This window comes from Meleagris gallopavo, chromosome 17, assembly GCF_000146605.3.
Source record: "Meleagris gallopavo isolate NT-WF06-2002-E0010 breed Aviagen turkey brand Nicholas breeding stock chromosome 17, Turkey_5.1, whole genome shotgun sequence".
NCBI lineage: Eukaryota > Metazoa > Chordata > Aves > Galliformes > Phasianidae > Meleagris > Meleagris gallopavo.
Genome location: NC_015027.2, coordinates 3,240,478 through 3,260,852, shown reverse-complemented (window position 1 = coordinate 3,260,852; position 20,375 = coordinate 3,240,478). Strand labels below are relative to the sequence as shown.

Below are 20,375 nucleotides of genomic sequence, written 5' to 3'. Positions count from 1 at the left end.
GGCGGGGCCTTGAACCAGCTCGTCTCTGTGAGCTCACATGCTTCCATTTCCCCTGCAGACCCAGCATGGCTGCCCAAGGAGAGCCCCAAGTGCAGTTTAAGGTAAGGGGTCGTAACTTTCTATTTTTCTTCCTTTTCCTCTAGAAGAGTAGCAAGAACAACTCTCAAGAACTGCTGTGGATGGTAGGTTTGGTTTTAAAGTGCTGACTTCTTAGCAATGTGCTTAGCCCATTGTGTGCTGCATTGCCTTACAACAGCATTCTATTGTACTATCAGTCTGGTGCTATTTGCAGCTCTATATAAAAATAACTTTACGTAAAGCACCACTTAAGATGTGTTGACTTCATGGAGCGATATTCACAGCAACTAAGTGCTAAGAGTGATTTAGAGCAACTTGTTTTATACTGCATCAACTACTAGGGGCAGAACATCATTGAGCAGAGTTGTTACCTTAACAGCCAGAAGTCATTAAGACTGCTTCATGGAAGATTGATATTTGTTTTTTTTTTTTGTGTGTGTTCATCCAGTATATTTCATTTGTTAGTAAAACAGTTTTTTTTTCCAATTGCAAGATTACAGTTTTTTTCTCCAGTAATTCAGATGCTTGTAGTTTAGTATAACTATATGGATGATGTGTTCTAGTTCTCAATTATAGGGACTAGCTGAGTTTGGACAGGAGTTACAGAATGACAAGTTTAACAAATTAGAGCCCAACATAGTAAGTTATTTTGTTGGGAATTTCAGTGTTTGCTTTACAGTATTTTGTAAGACAAAGTATGTTGCTCTGACCTTCTTTCTTAAACGTATTAACAGCTTGTCCTGGTTGGTGATGGTGGCACTGGTAAAACAACATTTGTAAAACGTCATTTGACTGGTGAATTTGAGAAGAAATATGTAGGTATGTCTGAAGAAATATTCAAGATCTAGTGTATTACAATTGAAATTATAGTTCTCAACTTACTGAGTGCTTTTTCCTATCACCGCAGCAACGTTGGGTGTTGAAGTTCATCCTCTGGTATTCCATACTAATAGAGGCCCTATTAAATTTAATGTATGGGACACAGCTGGCCAGGAGAAATTTGGTGGTCTGCGAGATGGCTATTACATCCAAGGTAAGATGCTTATATGTAGAGAGATCCTGTATTCTATTCAGTTTGGCCACTCCGAAAGCTTTCAGTGTGGCTTTCACAGGTGAGCTGGTTTATGAGTTTTCAAACTCTGTATAAATATGATCAGATAGATTTTTGTACTAAAACTTAGTTTCAGTCTGCTGCTGTTTTGATATTACTGAAGAGTAATCATGCACCTTAAGTGATAGTTCTCATGAAATTAAGTGGTTAAGAGATAAGTGTGCTTGAGTAAAAATTCTCTGCACCAGCACAGGCTAGTAAGATGCTTAGAAGAAACAAACTGTAAAACTTGAAATAGTATAAGGAAGTTCCAGCCTCTAGCAAGAATATGTAGTTGCCTTTCTAAAGATGTAGTGTTAGTCCCTTATCTTCAAGCTCTGTTTTGTGATACTTAGGTCACCTGCATATCTTTTAACATTCTGCAAGGGAGGCTTAAAGCCTGACTTTTCCTTTAGAAATATAGAATCAGGTGTTCTGCAAGCTGTTCTGGCAGGGGCATTCTGAGATGTGAACTACAAACTCTCAACTTGTGTGAAAGCCTCAATAGGCTGAGATTAGTTCAATAGGTGTTAAGATGTTTTTCTCAGGTATTTAGGTGAATTAAAATTTTCTTTTGCAACTCTTGTGTAATTTGTGCCATACAACAGTAGAATGTTCACAGGACAGCTGCATGAATAAAACTAGTTAGCATTTAGGGTTGAGAACCACATGTAAGATGACAGGACAGGGTCACGGGCTGAGTTCTGTGGACTCCTGCACATAGATCTTCCTGCATGCTGGTCTGGTAAACAGCATATTTTCAACTGTGAGACTGAGGAGAAAGCTAATGCTAGTGCTCTTAATAAGTGATTATTGCGGGTACTCTTTTCCACTCCATTTTATAAGAAAGTGCTTACTGTCTGATGTAATTGTTTGGGTTTTTTTTTTTTTTTTACAGCTCAGTGTGCCATTATAATGTTTGATGTAACATCAAGAGTTACTTACAAGAATGTACCTAACTGGCATAGAGACCTGGTACGGGTATGTGAAAACATCCCTATAGTGTTGTGTGGCAACAAAGTGGATATTAAGGACAGAAAAGTCAAGGCAAAATCCATTGTCTTCCACAGGAAGAAGAATCTCCAGGTATGATGGCATGATTTTGCAGGATTAGAGATTTATTAAGTATATTAACTGCATTTTTGTACTGTTCAGTCATTCAGAGTTAGGAATAAGATGAAATTAGACCAAGTCACAGGAAAAAGTAGAGGTGCTATTGTGTCCTGAAATCATCTTTGATCACACTGTGTTCCTTAAGAGTATTGATTTCTGCCTATTGGTATGAAACTGCATTTCTAGTCTCTCATATTTCAAATATTTCTGAGGACATAGGCAGAAGTCATGAAGTTAAAAAGACTACTAAGACACATAAGAACTGCTTGTGTGCATGATTGTGTGCATCTTACTATGTTCTAAGTATTGGTGGCAGATGGTCTTTCATATATTGAATATACTTTTTTTCCAGTATTATGACATTTCAGCCAAGAGTAACTACAACTTTGAGAAGCCGTTCCTCTGGCTTGCTAGGAAGCTAATTGGAGATCCTAACTTGGAATTTGTTGCCATGCCTGCTCTTGCACCACCTGAAGTTGTTATGGACCCAGCACTGGCAGCACAGTATGAGCAAGACTTACAGGTAACTGAGGAAGAGTGCTAAAGTCAAATGATTACCTGACAGATGGCTACTTGCCCTAGGAACCCAGATACTAAGATCAGTGCCTAAATGTTACTTCTCTTTTCCAGATTGCTCAAACCACTGCACTGCCAGATGAAGATGATGACCTGTAAGGGATGAAGCTGGAGCCCAGCGTCAGAAGTCTAGTTTTATAGGCAACTGTCCTGTGATGTCAGTGGTGCAGCGTGTTTGCCACTTTATTATCTAGCTGAGCAGAACATGTGCTTAATCTTTGGGATGCTGAAAGAGATGAATGGGCTTCGGAGTGAGTGTGGCAGTTCAAAACAAAAAAACCAACAAAACTTCATAATTTTGGACCTGCATATTTAGCTGTTTTTTGGACTGCAATTACTTTCCCTTTTGAGTTTCAAATATAAGACTGCTGCAGTCACATCAAAGTGTTATGTGGTTAATCTTGTTTCTGTCATTCCCATTCTTTTTTTTTGTTTAGATAATAAAGTTGTATTTCAAATATCTCTAAGCAAGTGAATTTTCATGCGTTGTTAGAAAAAGTCTTGTATTTTCTTCCCTTTGTTATGCTCCTCTTACTAAATCAGAGCTAACAGTTAACCTTCCATTCATTTCCTGAAGCATACACCTAAAGCATTGGAGGGAAGCTGAACTAACTGCCAGGTAAAACTAAAGCAGTGAACACTTGACTGGCATGTGGAGCTGGATTGCCAGCTAAGCATAAATTGACCTATACCAAGTGGGAAATGACCTATACCACGTGGTCTGAGGAGTGTCTTTGAGAGTTAAGTATGTAGTTCAGCTTGCATATGTTACCTTTAGATACTGTCTCTCAACTTTAACTGCATTACAACATGCCTTCACAGAGCTGTTTTCTTTTAAGTAGCCAAGAATAAATGACATTTAGGTCTGTTAAGTGACTACAAGCTGTATCTTTGCATGGAGCATCATTCAGTAGAACTATAGTCAATTAAACTAAGCATCTTTAAACTCACTAACTAGAAGACAGTTATAGATGAGCTTAAAATGCTCTTGGCTAAAGAACAGCATATTAACTGAAACCCCATATAATACCTAGACTTTACTGTAACTGCACCAAGTTCTTAATTTGAAACTAGTTAATTCCAGCACAAATGATGGAAAACAATGCTTAGAGAATAATCTTGGTCAATATTAGTACTACCAGTAAACAAAAATACCATTTCTCAGTAGTGTTTGAGTATGTGAAGCCTTGGAACTCTTCAGTTTTGTATTTTTGGTTTCTTAATAAAGTGGAGCATTTCATTCCTTTTAACTTGCATGTTTGTATACATAACTCGAGTATTTCTTAACACTTCATTCTGATGCATATCAGCCAAAATTGACTATTAAATGTTTGAGAACAATATTATATAATTCGTGTAAGTTTAAGTTCTGTGGGATTTTAAAATTAATGAGATGGTAAGCACTTCACTCACTGAGACTGAAGGGGAAATGAGGAATGTCATGCTTGCCCTGGGAAAAGAAAAATTTTGACTTAACATCCCACTGGAACTTCCTGCTGCATCATCTTGCTTCAGCTTCCTATTACAGGTTCTTTGTAGAGTTTACTAACTGGTATGTGTCCTGTTACTTCTGCTAGCTTGAGTACCTGCTGCTGATTTACTGGGTGGGGAAGCCTTCAAGTTATCTCACAAAAATATGCTGTTTCAGAAGTGTAGATAATTCAGAAAAGTAAGTAATTACACAGTGGTGGTAGTGCAAGGTGGAAAAGAATATAGCATGAGTTACATTTGCATTACTTCATAGTGTGTGTGCTGTAATCTCTACAACTCCCCTGCTCTACCCAGGTACTAGGCTTTGAATTACTACCAAGCAGCTAAAGGCTTCTAAAGAAGAGTGAGGTAGCTCATTTTTTTTTTTAAAAGATGTGACTGTGAGATTCGTAAATGTTAACACAGAGTCCTCAAAACAGGAGTAGGCAGCAATTCTAGTCCTAAGCAAACCTTCCAACTTGAAATGCTTCAGGAGTAGGATTAAATGCACATGTTGCAGTATTACACTTTCCTTTCTGTATTTAGCTGCTAATGGTTGAACAACACAGGCCGTGCTGATGTGAATGTGCAATTTCCTCAGTTGCAGTTTGTTAAAACTAAAAGGTTTACAGCTCTGCAGCCTTTCAGTAGTTGGGTTTAAGGAAGATAAAGTTACTTAGTCAAGTAATGAGGAACATTATTTTAAGAAGCCATTTAATAGTCATATCATTAGTGATGTGAGACAAATCCCTTGCAATACCAACTTTGTTCTGCCTCCTTAACTGCTGTGTGAGGTTAAAGGTGGGCTCTGATATGTTGCCACACGTCAATTAGTAAGTCTTCCCACTCCAACACCTTGCTTCAGGTATTTGGATAGCTTACTGTTAGACTAGACTCAGTTTTGACATTCAAAAGGAGGATAAGGTGCAAGCTCATTACTTCCAGTTCCATAATAAAGCTGTGATGGCAGTGTGCAAGTTGGATACCTGAAGAAACATTTTGCTGTGTCTGTATCATTAACTGAAGGAGGGCTGAGTGTCTCCTCAGGAAATTTAAGATTACCCTTCTCTCTACTAGGCTTTTAAAGCCTGTCCATCCTATGTCTGGAAGTTACAGTTCAACAACTACCTCCATCTTTCCCCCTTACAGTTCAACAACTACCTCCATCTTTCCCCCTCTCCCTCCTATACATGGTTCCATTGCTCATACTCAAGCTAACTGCTACAAAAAGCAATGCTGAGAATTATTTTCTCTTTTGGAGTTTAATTGAAACCACTTGGCAGTACTGGTCCCCTTCTCTCACCTGGCTTTTGGCAGTAGTTGTCTGAGCCTTTAAAAGCCTCTGCAGTGGGATCAAAGTGAATGTCTTTGAAACAACTGAAAAGATAAGTTTTGCACTGCCTTTCATCAGTCGGTTTTCATGTGGGTGTGTTAATTGTCTCTTTTTTTGTCCTTCCATTGATCTGAAAGGCTGCCTTTAGCAATCTTTTTTCCTGGCTAAAACTGGTATATGAGCACCCCGTGAAGGAGCTCTTGCACTTGCCCTGGAACAATTTTAACCATCTGTGTGTCTAGAAGCCCTTCAAGCTGGGAATTGATGTTAGGAGTATATATGCAACTGCTCTCCTAGGCCAATAACATTTTCTGCCACTGCTCTGGAGACAGCCATGGCGATTTGTAGTGTTTGGGGCCCTCTGTTTGCAGCTTGTCCCCCTAAATAATAATAATAAAGCTATTGCTTTACCAGCAAAGTAGAAAGAAAAAAACAAAAACAAACAAAAAAACAACAACTACTATTTCTGCTTTGGAGTAAAATTAACTGACTGACGAGTCCTGTAAAGCTGAACTTGAAAGGACTTCATGGTTGAAAGCATGGCTTAATATCATGAACCTATTTAACAGGCCTACAGTGATTTAGTGATGAGCCAAGCCACAGCCTCATTGCATACTCAATTACTGCATGAATGTTGAAGCAAAAGTTGTATTGTCAATACCAAGATTCTAGTGATTTTTTTTGGTTGTTGTTGTTATTTGGAGGGGAGGTGTTACAGACTTGGACTCAGAAAGACAACTACCTGGAATTTAATGGTGTGGGTAACGGTGTGGGTAATTCTCTTAGTTTGTCACAAAGAGAACAGATTGTTTAGTGAGTGGTACTTCCCCCAGATCTTAGTGTTCTAGAGGTTGATCACCGAAATGAAAAGGTGTCTGTAGATGTTCATTGGAAGAAAAGGTAGTTTTATTTATTTTTTTGGTAGAAATTAATGTTCCTACTGTTTGAAGGGATCAAAACATTAAAAAAAAAACAAGAAAGTTTCCCAAATATCATTCAAAGAAAACAAGAACCCAAATCACATGAAACAAGGTTTTTTGTAACATTTATAATAGCTTTAGTGTTTGATCCACTGTCTCTGAAATCATGCTTTTAATATTGAAAGAAATCAAGACTTAGTAACTTAGAGCTGCACTGATAAAACTAAGAGGCATTGAACTTGATTTATTCTGTTGTCTATTTCTACGTCAACACTGTAATGCTATAACATGATGGAAAGCACAGCAATAATAGCAGGGTAGCAAGGATAAGCCCAAATGCAACAGCCATAGACTCAGAAACAAAGGAAAAAAAATCACTTACCTTTGGAAGGCCTCAGGTAAGCAGGAATCTCCGGCAAGATACCTTTATCTCCACTGCCAAGCCTTAAATGAGGTCTGGGATGGGCTGGATCCTGGCTCCAGCCCTTCCAATCACTGAGGTTCATTGCCTGCACCTGAGCTCCCCTGGGTTGGCCCTGCCTTCCCACCAGGTGCTCCATCACTGCTTCAAGCTGTAACTCAGCATTTCTACTACACACTGTTAAAGGTCAGCTGAAATGAAGAATGTGTAAGGGTAACGAAGTCATAAACAGGAGGCCCCTACCTTTGTTTAGTTTCTTATGCTAGTGACCAAAAGAAAAAAATTTAACTACTGTGTGTCACATAATGATGTCTACGGTAAAATTGTTGACTGTATTCTCAAGCATCAGGATCATTAATTTAGGTTTTTTGTATAAAATGCAGAACCAAAAATAGCAAATCATGTAAATAATGTATATGGTTCTTGTTTGCTTTGAAGTCCTCCATGTAAGTTACCATCACAGGAACTGCTTGTCTGATCTACTGCTGCTACTGTAAGCGGATTGCTACACAAAGGTGGTAACAGACTGATGACTTCACATCATCATGTCTCTTGAAAAAAGCACTGGAGAGAATGTGTATTTTGCTTATGCTGAGGATATAAAAGAAAGTCAGCTTTCCTGACAGTTTTTTTTTGTAATGTTACAAAATAGTGAAGAGCAACCAAGGCGTGCACATGCAGACATGAGCTCCTGCATGCTTGGACTCGGGTACATACACATGTGCAAATGCACATGGCCCTACACATAAGCAATCCTAAAATACTTTTAAAATATTTTATTTTGCAATATCTGTTGCCATTTGATTTTGGAAGCAGTACTTTTTACCTCTTTTGGGTTTGGGTGTTTTATTTGTATATTAAAACTGGTTTCCACGTGCAAAGCACTGGATTCAAACTGTAGTAAATGAGTGCATTACGTTTTCAAATGCTGTGCTGTAAAAGCCATTTGGAATGCCTCTTCTGCCACTCAGAAGTGTACAAGTTGCCTGATAAATGAGCACTGCATCAGGTTATAGGAGCAGTTATTAGCTTCAGTCTGATATAGCCTTAAAAAAAATAATCCTGGTTACTGCATAATTGTTTTGCCTTGCTGGCAATGCGCACGCAGGCTGTGTAGCACCTGAGAACACGTTAATTCCGGTTTTCTTAAATGTGATGGCAGATGAGAGCTGTTTTTGAGGTACCGGTTTCAGCCACAGGATGGAGCGCGCTGTCTGTAGCTGCTATGATGGAACAGAAGTGTCAGCTGAAATACGCTTCGGACTGCATGCACAGCACCGCTCCCGGAGGAAGTGATGTGGGTGCTTGTGGGTTTACTAAGAGTAGCAAATGGCTGTGACTGCTGGCAGCAGTACTAGCTCTTAACTGACAGACGTTTAAAACTGGATAACACTCTACCCCATTTTCTTGGTGTAAAATAAGCTAAAAATAATTGTGCTTTTCATTGGGTCTTTCCTTCATCTGCAGTTAAATCCATCAAATGTGAAACAGAGTGAACTAAAGAAAGATGTATTTAAATAACAGAAGTTCATTATAATTATAATTAGGGGAGCAAACCTTTCCCTGCTCAGGCCTTCAGATTTGAAACACAGCTGGAAGAAATGCCCTGTGGCAGTTTGATCTGATCGTGCTGGAGAACACTACCTTGCTTGGATGTTGGGATGCTGGTGATGTGAACCACCTCTGTGCAGTGCAGCGGAGGTTCCTGGAGCAGAGGCAGAAATAAGCAGGTGGCTGACTACAAGCTGGCAAATTCCTGGCTGATGTAGTGCTTGTTGAATCAATGGCAGCTATTGCATAAGAGAAGAAAAGGCAGCGTGGTACAAAACTAATGTGGCACCTTTAGAAGTATAGCCTGGACTGCTGATAAGATAAAGCAACGAGCCACAAGAGAGAAGACACTTGTAATGGACTGAACCCATAGGAATATGAGGGAATTCTACTCCAGGAAGAAGAAAGTTCACGTGCAAGTTGATCTACCAGAAAAGGCATGGAGAGTAGATAAATACTTTATCATAGAGCAAAGTTCTCGTGTGGTAATAACGTGATAATTATTAATGCAATGATCTAAAGCATAACTAATTAGAACAGTTATACTTAATGGAAGTCCACAATTAGATATCAAAGCAAGCAAACAAAAACAAACAAACAAAAACAAACAAAAAAAAAGAAAGGAAAAAATGCAGTTTGGAGGAAGAGAGAAATGAGAGACTTCTGGAGAATGGTTCTAAATGGTTCTAAATAGATAGTTCTCTACTAGAGAAGTTATTTCTCTCATTAGGTTATTAAGCATTTTAGCAGAGTGAGGACCAGCCCAGTAACAGTTAAAGTGGACAACAATGCCTGAAAGAGCGTTTATGTCAGGATGTGATGCATGTACTGACCCTCTTCTGTCAATGGCTAAAACTCCAAGACCCAGTACCCAAAACCGGGAAACCTGAAATTTAGGTATTGTGGAATTCAGATTTTATGCGCTCAAGTTAAACATTTCAGGTTTGAAGACTATTCAAATCCTAAGAAGGTGGATTTGGAAGCTACTGTGGATATTTAAGTTAGCACTCTGTATGGTTTCTGTTCCCACTCTCGTTGCTTTTCCCACTTAGATCTAAAGTAAGAAACTGCAAAAGACAGAAAGTGAGTTATTCCCCAAAGAAAGAGAAGCCTGTAGTATGTACGTTTATAATAGGCTTAGATGTTTTTGCTGAGAAACACCTTGTAGATCAACTTCATTTGTGCCAGCAAACTTGTTTCACAAAGCAGCCGAATGGAATTTTCATGGTTACTTTTACCCAGAAGAGCGAGAGAGAACTGGGTAAGACTATTAGAGGAAAACTGGCACATATTCCAAAGACAGAACTTTATTATGATGAAATACGTTTGTAATTAAGAGAACCTGGCTACCTGTATGATGGTAGTTCTTAATGCAGTTCTTAAAGGCAGGGGTTTTTTTTGCAAATAAAACTTGGTTTAATTATGTATATTTATGAAACAACTACAACAAAAAAGTTGTGTTTTTTATTTATTATATGATTAGGAAATTTAATGTAAGGTTGTGTTGACATTAAGGCCTAGATAATTAAAGATCAAAATTAAATCTTCAGGTTTTGCACAAAAGCTTATGCTACTTTGCAAAGAAAAAGAAATCAACTATTTTGTTTGGTATATAGAATGAGATGTTCAAGGAATTGCCACAGAAAAACAAGTCAAATAGGATGATATGGTAAGTAGGAAAAAAAAGAGTAATCTAATAACTACAGTGGGACCTTATTTAAAGAAAACTCAAATGCATGGCTTTTTATATGATGTTATTCACCTTCTGAGCTGGTGTTTGAAAAGAATATATTAGTTAGTCAGCATAACGCTATATTAGCCTTAGAAAGATATATTCATTTGATTAGTTATAAATTCTGTTGCCAAAAGCCTTTATTTTCTGGCATCAACTCAGAACATTCTCATTCTCCTAATTAGAACAATATTTTTTCATCAGAGCATGAGCCTTGCTGAGTTAGCTCCAGGAGTTTTGTTTGTTTGCTTTTTCTTCAGTCTGGACTTTTCTGTTTGTCCTTTTGTTTACAATCACCTCAAGGAAAATCTCATGCAATATTTTCATGAGTGTGAGTTTCGCTTTCTCATCTTTTGCCAAAGTATCTTTTACTCACTGACATAATATAAAGACTTGCATCACACGGTGGCCACTGCCACCCATACATCGTCCTTTGTCAATGTGGCACTACGCAAATCAGAACTGTAACGCCTGAGGTTGTTCTACAGACCAAGCTTTTTTTCATAGCTGATGTGGTTCTTTGCTGACCTGAGAAGCATTTGAGCGACCGTTGTGAGGGAGATCTCACCCAGAGCCGGGGCCACAATGAAGAACTTGTGAAGGTGCTTGCTGTCTTAGACCTGACAGTCTCTCACCCAGCGTTCTAGCTGCACTGTTATAAGGTCACAGTCTGAGAAGGTGCATCATCAAGGATCATCCCACTGTTAATCACAGCAATACGGCCATAGATACGCACAGAACTTATTAGCAACTGCTTCTCATGCTAGTGAAACATCCATGCCCTCCCATATCAGAGTTCTTCCACGGGCGATGCACATCTTGCAGACAAAACTTGTTTATATGACTGTACACAGTTTGTATGCATTGTACTATCCCATAACATCTAGAAAATGCTGCTTTTATTCCTTTTTATTAGAACTGATCTTTGAATATATATATATTTTGCTCTATGTTGAAGATTTACATTTGTTGATTTTCATCAAAATTAATGCTGTTTGCCTACGATGGAAAAAAATGAGGAAGGCAATTATAGAAATACCACTATCTCAAAAGTGACAGAACCATGGCAAAACACAGCTGGAATACACCAACTCCAGATTGGAATAACATCATATAAAGAATAATAAACCACTAGAGGTGACCCATTCCTCTGTAAAAACTGCTTTTGCTTTGAAGTTTAGTGAGTAAATAGCATTCTCATTATGAACGGAGCTGCACTGGTACGAACACGTGCATTGAGATGGAGATGTGTGTGTCACAGACTTTTGTTCAGGTTCCTTGCAGATGTGCAAATATAACCAAGTTGTGCATATGTACATATCTGAACAGCTTCAAGAGAAACAGCGGAGTTGTCTTGGATGTCTTCTGTGCCAAAGGAGAGATGATTGTGTTTACAAAACAACTTCTTGTGTAACTGAGGTTAAGTAACAGCAGTTCTACAGCCACAAATGCAGGAGTTCCATGTCAAGCTGGCACTAAAACTACAACTTTCAGCAGGTTGGTGTTGATATATCAGCTACAAGCACCTAGTTAGTAATTTCTGTTACCGACAGAGTTTGACTAGGAAGCTATTTTAATCCTGAATATGTACTGGCATGTGAGCAGACTGTGATATTAGAGAAGTTTAACAAAACCCAGCATTTAGATTTAATCTTAAAATATTCCTTTCTAAGATGTTTGATAAAACATTTCGGTCCCAGTTATGCACTGGATTTCTCGTGGGGAGTTAATGATTCCAATGAAAATAAAGAAAGAAAACCATATAACGGAATGTTTGTCTTCTGCATTGTACAATAAATGCTTTGAAGGATTGTTCTCTCTGTTTGTATTCACATAGCAAGGAGTAAAGATTTTTAACATCAGGGTGTTTTTCATTTCCTGCTAAATGGCAACCACAGCATTTACCAATATTGTTTTAATAATATAGTAGTGTTGAAGGAACAAGAGCTGCACAGGGAAAGCTGAAACTGAAAGTTTAATCACCTTGTAATAAGTCACACTCATTAACGTGGTGGGAATGTTGCAAGTGATATCACCAACATAAACCATGATTTTTTTTCCTTAAACCGTTTTGACCGAAAGTGTTGTGTCCCTCCACACACCTCTCCACTGCATCCCTCCCTCATCCAAAAGAAAGAGGAGGAAAAGAGGAAAAAAGAAACCTGGGGCATGTGATAATCTGGAGAAGCCTTTCACGGAGTCCTCCCAGCACTGCTGCACCAGGAGATCACAGCTCCTCCCTTCCTCGCTGCTGTGGGAGAGCTGTCCTGGGGAAAAGCCTCTCAGCTGCTGAGCACAGGCTGCCCACAGTTACCTGCTGTATATTTGTGCTCTTATTGACGTGCAAGGATTTTAAATGGACATTATTTTATCTGCAGGTTACTCAAGAGCAATCCATTGCAGTTGTTTTGTTTTCTGAGCCCTGGATCAGTGACTGGGTTTGCACGCAAGGTGCCCAGTGCTACCTCTGGTCTGCGGTGGGAGCAGTGTGACTTCTCAGATCAGGTTTCCAGAGGATCATACGAATATGTTTAGAAATTGTTTCTGCAAATAATCTCTGATGTCTGGTTGCAATTTGCCGTTTCCACAAAAATTCCTGGCAGTGAGCATGTTTGCTTGGATTCTCACAATTGTTTTGGTAAGCATATTCTCTCCCTTGACAGGCCCCTCTTGGCAAATATTTCAAATTCCTGTCCTTCTCTTTTTACAGTTTAATGCTTTCCTGATTTTTAGCTGCAACTTTCTATTATTTCTAAGGGTGGCTCTACTTGTTAGTACGTGATGCGGAATTCCTGGGGTTTACACAGCATTCTACTTTCAGGTTACAGAGGATTTTTCTGGCTAACAGGAGGGAGGGAAAGAATCTTTGCAAAACAAAACAACATTTCAAAAACTCAGTGAAAATAAGCAGAAGCCACACTGTGCATAGCTGAGTGGGAAACTACATTTTTGAATGAACTAAAGTTAAAAACTCTCAAAACTACTTTGATAAAATTCCAAATTGAGGTTACAAACCAAAGATGTATATTTTGCTGAAGATTTATAATTAATTTTGGTGACAGAAGGTAATTTGTGCCGTATGTGATATGTATCGTGCAACTTCCTGAATTAAATAAAGCTCCTTTAATCCCTCAACTCTGGAGTTCCATCTATTCAGTTCGTGGCAAGGAGTTACCACCAGAATATTCAGAAGTTCAGTTAGACTGCTGTGGAACCAACTGGCTAAACAGTCACAAGGCCAACCTGCTGGGCTTCCAAATACAGAACCTTTATAGAAAGGGTAAATAGAAAGAAACAAAACAAAAACAAAACCGGCTCAACCCAAGAGTTTGGTGCAAATGCCATGAAATGTACCAGTAAGAAAGGGTAAATGCCATAGAAGGAACCAGGCCGTTATAGGCTGATAATGGCACCTGAAGAGATAAGACCAAGAGCCACAAAATAGGTGGGGGAAGGGGAATCGCTAACGGGCAGAAGAAAAGCCACTGTGGGCAGTGGCACACATGGAAACAGGTTGTGTGGTCACTTTTCCATAGATGTGCATCTTTCGTGTGCGTTGATTTCTGTGTTTGCAGTGCTTCGCCGATTAAGTGTCAGGGGCTGAAGGTAAGTTCAAATCTGGGAGACATATACATAATTAAAAAAACGTAATTATGTTTTGGTAAAAATAAAGGCAATGACATTGCTGTGGCTCTTATAGAAGGGATTTCCCGGTTATTTTACTAGCTCTGTTGTGTATCTTTGAGAAAATCAGTAAAATGGCTTAATGCTGCAGCTTCCCCTCCTCGACAGGTACCCAGTAATACTAACCTCTCAGTGCAGTGTGATTTAAAGCAGTATTTTTATAAAGGTCATGTTCCTTTAAACAAATACAGTCTGTTGTTTTGATGAATAGCTCTTAGCTTTCCTTCAAAGACTTTTATCCAAAATCTGTTATATTGTTCTTAAACATCTGAATTGGGAACAATTGGTCTGGCTTTGATTCTTCTTGAATGTGCAGATTGCTAAAAGCTGTAATCTCTTTAATCTGCTTGCTGAGGCACATTAGCTTGTTTCCACTTGTTCCTGGCTGGCTGGTGTTAGGACCCAGAAAAGAGACAGCAGCAACGTGATATAAATAGAGTACCAGAATGGGACAAAGTTTGAGAAGAAAGCATGACATCACTCAGACTTGCTCTCCACCCAAAAAGATCTGGGATGGAGGTGCAAACGTGAGCTGGACAAGCGAGGAGTTAGCAAGTCTTTTCAGTTCATTTCCCAGGGAGAGTGAGAGCTCTATGCTTTATGCGCTATAAGGAAGTACATTTTCTTGCTAGCAAAACCAAAACTGGCTTCGGATCTCTGACAACGTGAAAGTAATTGAAAGGAAAAGACAACCATAGGAAGAAAGTTGAAAACAAGATATTTTCTTTTTGGCACAGATTCTAGCAGAAATATTTGACTTCTTTCCACAGAACGGTACAACTTTCGGATCTGATGCACATTGCTTCTAATTCTTCCGCAATCACAGTAATTTATTTATGGTTAAATGAAGAGATCAAAGTGTGAAGAAAGCAAATACTACTTAAAGGGTCGGAAGGATATTTTACCATCACTGAAGGAACAGATTTCTTGAACCAACATGGAAAATGTCACTTTTAATACAAAAAGTAGCTAAGGAAAACTTATGATTGAAAACCTGCAGGAATTTGATCTCGGTTGTACTTCTAACCTTAAATAGACGATGAAGAATTTATTATCTCTGCTTTGCTGTCGTTATTCTTTGCTGATTTTATTTCAGTTCAAATATCAGGTAATGTTCTGAATACGGTCAGCACTGACGTATATTTGGATTCCTCTTAGCAAGTTTTGCCTCACTGTGTCTCATTAAAAAATGTTTTATGTGCAGGTGTATGGAAACTATTCCCAGCTACTCGAACACCCAGGTAAGGAATATTTTACTTATACTTTAGACACCATGCTTTTATATATGTATGCATAGTATACCTTGTTTTCTTGCTTTGTACTTTTCATTGGTTTAGTAGTTCCAAGAATCAGTGACCCCACATTTGAATGTCAGCTCTTTAGTAAAAATACAATAGACTGAATTATCAAAGTATCAGACCATCCTGAGGCAGTACAAATTCAGTAGCCTATCTGCTAAACATCTGCATAGAAGTACGTTTGAAGAAAAATGGTTTGTATTTGATAGGGAATTTCTCTATACAGTGCTTATTATTATGTTTTAGAGTATATTTTCTGAACTAGATTTCTACACAGGCTGTTTTTTTTTCTCTCTCTCTCTCTTCTGGTGTTCAGTGTTCTAATTCTTTGATTTACGGTTAGACGTGCTGGTCTGTGTACTTTGCCACAGCATCAAGTGATCTACCCTCCTCCTAGCCATCATGCTTCAGTTAAAATCAGTTCTAGAGTGTTTTAAAGATCTCTCATCTGTTTTCAATGCAGAAAATCTCATTCGAAGCTTATTTGGGGTCTGTGTGTATAACTGCTGAATCCTTCTGTTTATATAAATAGTTTAACCTCAAGCCTCATGGTGGTGTACAAGTACAATTTTACTGCTTTGCAATTCATGCATTGCTTTGTGCTGTTAAGTTTCCACAATATATAATTACGCTCAAAATAAAATACAGTGTGATGTGGAGTTCTGTTGTCTGCTATTGCAGTAACTTCAGACCAGTTACGTGTTCTACCTTCATTCAGACTAGGAAATACCATCTCTTTTCCTATCAGTAAGGATGACAGGCTTCTGGCCAGTAGAACCAGTAAGGGAGAAATGGTCTCCCTCACTGGGGGGGCAAGCTACATGACATTTGTCTGTAGCACAATATCTATAGGGAAATGTAGCTGGGAGTGATGCTTTCTGAATTTGTAGAGACTGTAAACAATTCAGAAGTGCTTTTGTTCTAAACACAGAGTAAGAACTATACATGTATAAGCTGAATTCAAAGCAATAGGTATTTCTTTTCAGAAGTTTTCTTGGGGCTGTAAGTGAGATGGCAGCATGGCTTTATATAGTTCAGAACTGGCAGCTAGGAAAGCCACCGACGTGCCGCATGGCTCTTGGAGATTCATTTCTTTGCTGCATCTCTGGTTGCTTTCCCATTTTCTTTGCCCGTTTTTCCCAGCTTCAAAATTTAAGGCTCTTAGAAGCTCCTCCTTAGGAATCTGTTTGATACCAACTGCACTACGCCATTAATAAAATACTCATGCCATATCATGATACAATTTCTGGCATCAATTCGTTTCCTTCCCAGAGATTTTTCTTGCTTGTCTATTTTCCTCTGTTTTGCTATATTTTTCTAACACTTCTGTTAACTTTAATCTTTTTTTCCCCTGATATAAAGAGAAAATGTTAATGGAAGTAAGAGTTATTTGCAGATAAGCACACTGTGAAACAGCAGGCATGTTCTGTGCTCTGCAAAATAGGTCCATTTTGAGGATGATATGGAGGTCCTTCAGCACAGGTTACCTATGTGGATTCTCTTATTATCACAGAAATTCATCACTCTAACTTCTTTTGCAGCAGCTAGAATGTACTCTTTGAAGATAGAACTGAACACATACCCAGATATGGCTTATGTAAATGAGAGCTTGTTCCTACACCCTCCTCCCTCAGCATGCCTTTCCACACACAGCTTAGTTGAGTTGGACTGCCTGGAATTCTCAGATTTGGCTTTGTGCATGCTTATTCTGTGTCATTATTCTCCTACCTTGCCAGTAGCTTTCTCCTTTTGTTAGCAACTATGCTTTTCTTTGTATTTTTCAAATATCCAAAGGCAATGTGACCACAGAACCTCATCCATTTCTCTAAACGCATCCCTATCTCTTCTATTTACACTCATGTTCCCTCTACGTGGGAAAATCTCTATGTCAACAGCAAACACTCCTAGTTAGACAGGCCAATTGTAGTTCCTGGTCAATTAGGAACAATTTGTTAGGTATCTTTGGTACTATTCCATTTGGAAGGGAATTAGAGTAGCTCATTCATTCTTACAAAATCAAAGCTTCATATAGTTTTGTGCTTTCAGATCTATGACTGTTTATTGTGTTGTTTAAGAAATTTGTCAGTTCTATACTCCCATTAGGTCTTAGGTTCCTCTCCACATCTACATTGCAGCTCTGAAAATATACTATGAGGATGAGAAACATCACAAGAGTTCATCGCTCCACGGTTTGACTAGGAAGCTTAAAGCCCCTGCAATTCCATTATAATGAAACCTAATTTGTATCCAGAATAATAAAATGGTAGAATAACTGTCAAATGGGCAAGCTATTCAGATCTCTCTTTAGAGTACAGAAAGTCTCTAAGTGGCAAAGGACACTATTTATGATTTGTTTTAATTTGCACACAGTTTTGAGAGCTTTTGTATGGTGCCCAACAGTTAAAGTGGTATTTAAGAAACTTTTCTTTGTTTCTGAGGCTCTTGACAGGTTGCTTGGTAAAAAAACCAACAACCAAACAGAAAAAAAACCCAAACTGGTTGTAGGGCAAAGAACTACACATACAGTATAACTTTATAAGTAAGTTTGTTTCACTACTCTTGGTGACCCCAGAAGGGTGAGAAGTTCTTTACTCCTACACTTGAAGATGCACTTGTTCTTTATTTTTCTTAAGGAAAATTATTCATTGGTAAGAGTTTTGGGGAGTTTAAGTTGTACTTTGTTAGATCAATTCAAACTCAATATTAAATATCCATCAGAAGAACAAAGATGTGAAAGGCAGAGGGATTTTCTTGAAGCTAGCTAGTTATCTTTTTTTCTACTTCATGCATTGTCTGGGGGATGGATGGGGCTGTATCTCAGTGGCATTTTATGAAAAGTATTAAAAAACATAGTCAGGGAGTTCAAGGAGGTTAGGGAGATTTTTTTTGAACAAATCTGGAACTTCATTGTATGAATGCAGATGAGGAGGGGAAAAGGAAAGAGAATGCTTGATGCTTTCAATATGTTTTAATTTGAGGGTAGGGATATTAAGGGAGAACCAGAAAACACCTAATAATCACTTTGATTGAAATTTAAGTCAAAAATGCTGATTTTAAGTACTCACTTTGTTCTCCTCCAAAAAAGAAAAGATTAACTCAAATTAATAGGACCCCGTGCCATGATTTTGTGTTCACAGTAAAATTTCCATGTATCTGTATCAACCCTCTAAAACTTCCCTGGATACAGGAGATCAACAATTTCTCCTAACACAGCTGGTTAAATTATTTATTTTCAGAATAAAGGATTTCTTGCAGCTAAAAAGAAATTATAGACTATGTTTTCCCACATTATTAATGCTATACCTTTAGAATAGACAACACATGAACACAAAATTTGATTGCATTCTGCTCAGGTTAGAGTGGTCACAGTTCCTAAAATCTGCTCTAACTCATAGCGATTAGGCTATACTGCTAAATCTGTCAGTGGAAACCAGCAGATGTTCTGCATTTGTCAGCATATCTGGTGTTAAGGAGGACGTTTAGGAAAACAAAGGCCACAAGCATCCCCTCCACCATGTAGCTGAGCAATCTGGAACCACTTCTCTTGAGGAAGATCAGATTCCTTCTATTAAAGGGTACAGTTCTGCTCTGTGCTCAGTCACTGTGTGAATTACCTGGAGACACCAGTGCTCATTTCTGTGCTAGTGCTCATTTCAGATTACTGTTCCTCAGTACAGGACAAAAGTGAAAAATGCTTGCATTAATATCATCTGACAGTGTTGCATTGATTTTCCTGTCAGTTTTGAGAAGAGGATAAGGGTCTTTGGAACTCTTCAGCATCTTCTCAATTTCAATTTAAGTGTGGGTATTGGAGTCCTGCATGGAGGAGGCAGAAGCAGAGGAATTGTTCTACAAAAATGAAACATTCCCCCTCCACATTCCCTTCTTGATGTTTTGTACTGTCCATAACGTGTTTAAAAAGCTGGGTGAAATCCTGCAATTATCAGAACAACTTCTCAGCTGGTGCTGACAAACTCTGCCTGATACACCAGCAGAAATTTGATCAGAAATGATTACAGATTTTAAGTATAATTAGGAAAAAAAAACCAGTTGAATTCTAAAAGCAAAGGTTTTCCACAGCGGTCAGTCAGATATCCAGCTTTAATCTCCCCTGCCATTTTGATTCATGGTCTTGCTTATATGAATCAAACACTGCAGATAATATATCTTGTTTTAATTGACCTATTGACCTCCTCTATCGTTCTCCTTTGTAGAAACTTGTTAAAGTAGGGTCCAACAAGAGATATAACACCTTCTTCATCTGTTTCCTTGAAAGGGTTCAAAGTTTTTTCATCAGCTTCCCATTACTGGCCGCTGGAAGACGTGGATGGAATTCATGAGTTTCGGGATACGAACGGAGGTAGACAAAGAATTCATTGACAGTGGCAATAACATAAGTATTTGTGCAGTCTGTAAGTAGACAGCAAGCAGGAGAAATGAGAGCAGTTAGCTTTTTTTTACCGCAGCAGCTGAGATTTTAAGTTAATGTTTCTGCAATGCTTTCATGTTCAAGTGATATTATATTTGAGAGCTGAGTTCTGCAGAGCATTCTCAGACATTCTGTCTATGCATTGTTAAGGTTATGAAGTGAATTTTTTCATGATCCAGAGTCACTGAAATAACATGGTTATTAGCTGACTTTGTACATGCATAATATGCACTAAATAAGCTCAGCAAATGAGATCTTTGGCTATGCCAGCAGTGAAAATGCTTGGTTCTTTTTAACTTTTCAGAAGTAGTTAAATGCCTAAACCCTACAGGCATTTTTGAAAAATCACATTTAGTATCCATAGAAAGAGAAGTGCAAGGCTCTTATCTGAATACTTCTTAATCATTTTTATATTTTTTGATACTTCTCTAAAAGCCCTATTATAGCAAGAGTAGTTTTGTGCTTTTTTTTTTTTTTCTTTTTTTTTTTCCTTTCCAGTTGAGCAAATTCTAGAAAGACTTGGTAAAGCAAAACCCTCACTGATTGGAAAGTCAGTTGTCAGAACTGCAACAACTCAGGGGGAATGATATTAGAATGGTTGGTTTCAGCAGTTTTCTGGTTCTGATGTTTTGGAAAGAAGAGATGACTTCCCAGGAATGTGCAAGTGGTGTAACTGATGG

The 20,375-nt window shown here is 38.4% G+C and overlaps 2 protein-coding genes across 4 annotated transcripts in view; both read left to right on the top strand.

Moving 5' to 3' along the window:
* Nucleotides 1–6: 6 nt before the first annotated feature.
* RAN (RAN, member RAS oncogene family) lies at nt 7–4,107 on the top strand. Its single transcript, XM_010720039.3, has 6 exons — nt 7–101; nt 813–897; nt 986–1,111; nt 2,067–2,254; nt 2,634–2,804; nt 2,912–4,107. Exons 1-6 carry the CDS (start codon nt 66–68, stop codon nt 2,954–2,956), a joined length of 651 nt encoding a protein of 216 aa, XP_010718341.1. The 5' UTR covers nt 7–65; the 3' UTR covers nt 2,957–4,107.
* Nucleotides 4,108–12,538: 8,431 nt separating this feature from the next.
* Nucleotides 12,539–20,375, top strand: part of ADGRD1 (adhesion G protein-coupled receptor D1) — a 127,638-nt gene continuing 119,801 nt past the window's right edge. Inside the window, exons 1-3 of one of the 3 annotated variants that reach the window (XM_019620993.2) lie at nt 12,539–12,922; nt 15,173–15,209; nt 19,543–19,626. In XM_019620993.2, the coding sequence (XP_019476538.1) occupies nt 12,845–12,922; nt 15,173–15,209; nt 19,543–19,626 (199 nt within the window). In that variant the 5' untranslated portion in view covers nt 12,539–12,844. Of the gene's footprint in view, nt 12,923–14,360; nt 15,077–15,172; nt 15,210–19,542; nt 19,627–20,375 lie in introns of those variants that run through there. The other 2 variants (XM_010720036.3, XM_010720037.3) reach the window with 2 other exon arrangements.

Coding starts and splice junctions, on each gene's coding strand:
- RAN (XM_010720039.3), top strand. CDS start 66: ATGGCTGCCCAAGGAGAGCCCCAAGTGCAGTTTAAG. Junction 898..985: donor ATTTGAGAAGAAATATGTAG/GTATGTCTGAAG, acceptor CTATCACCGCAG/CAACGTTGGGTGTTGAAGTT. Junction 2,255..2,633: donor ACAGGAAGAAGAATCTCCAG/GTATGATGGCAT, acceptor CTTTTTTTCCAG/TATTATGACATTTCAGCCAA.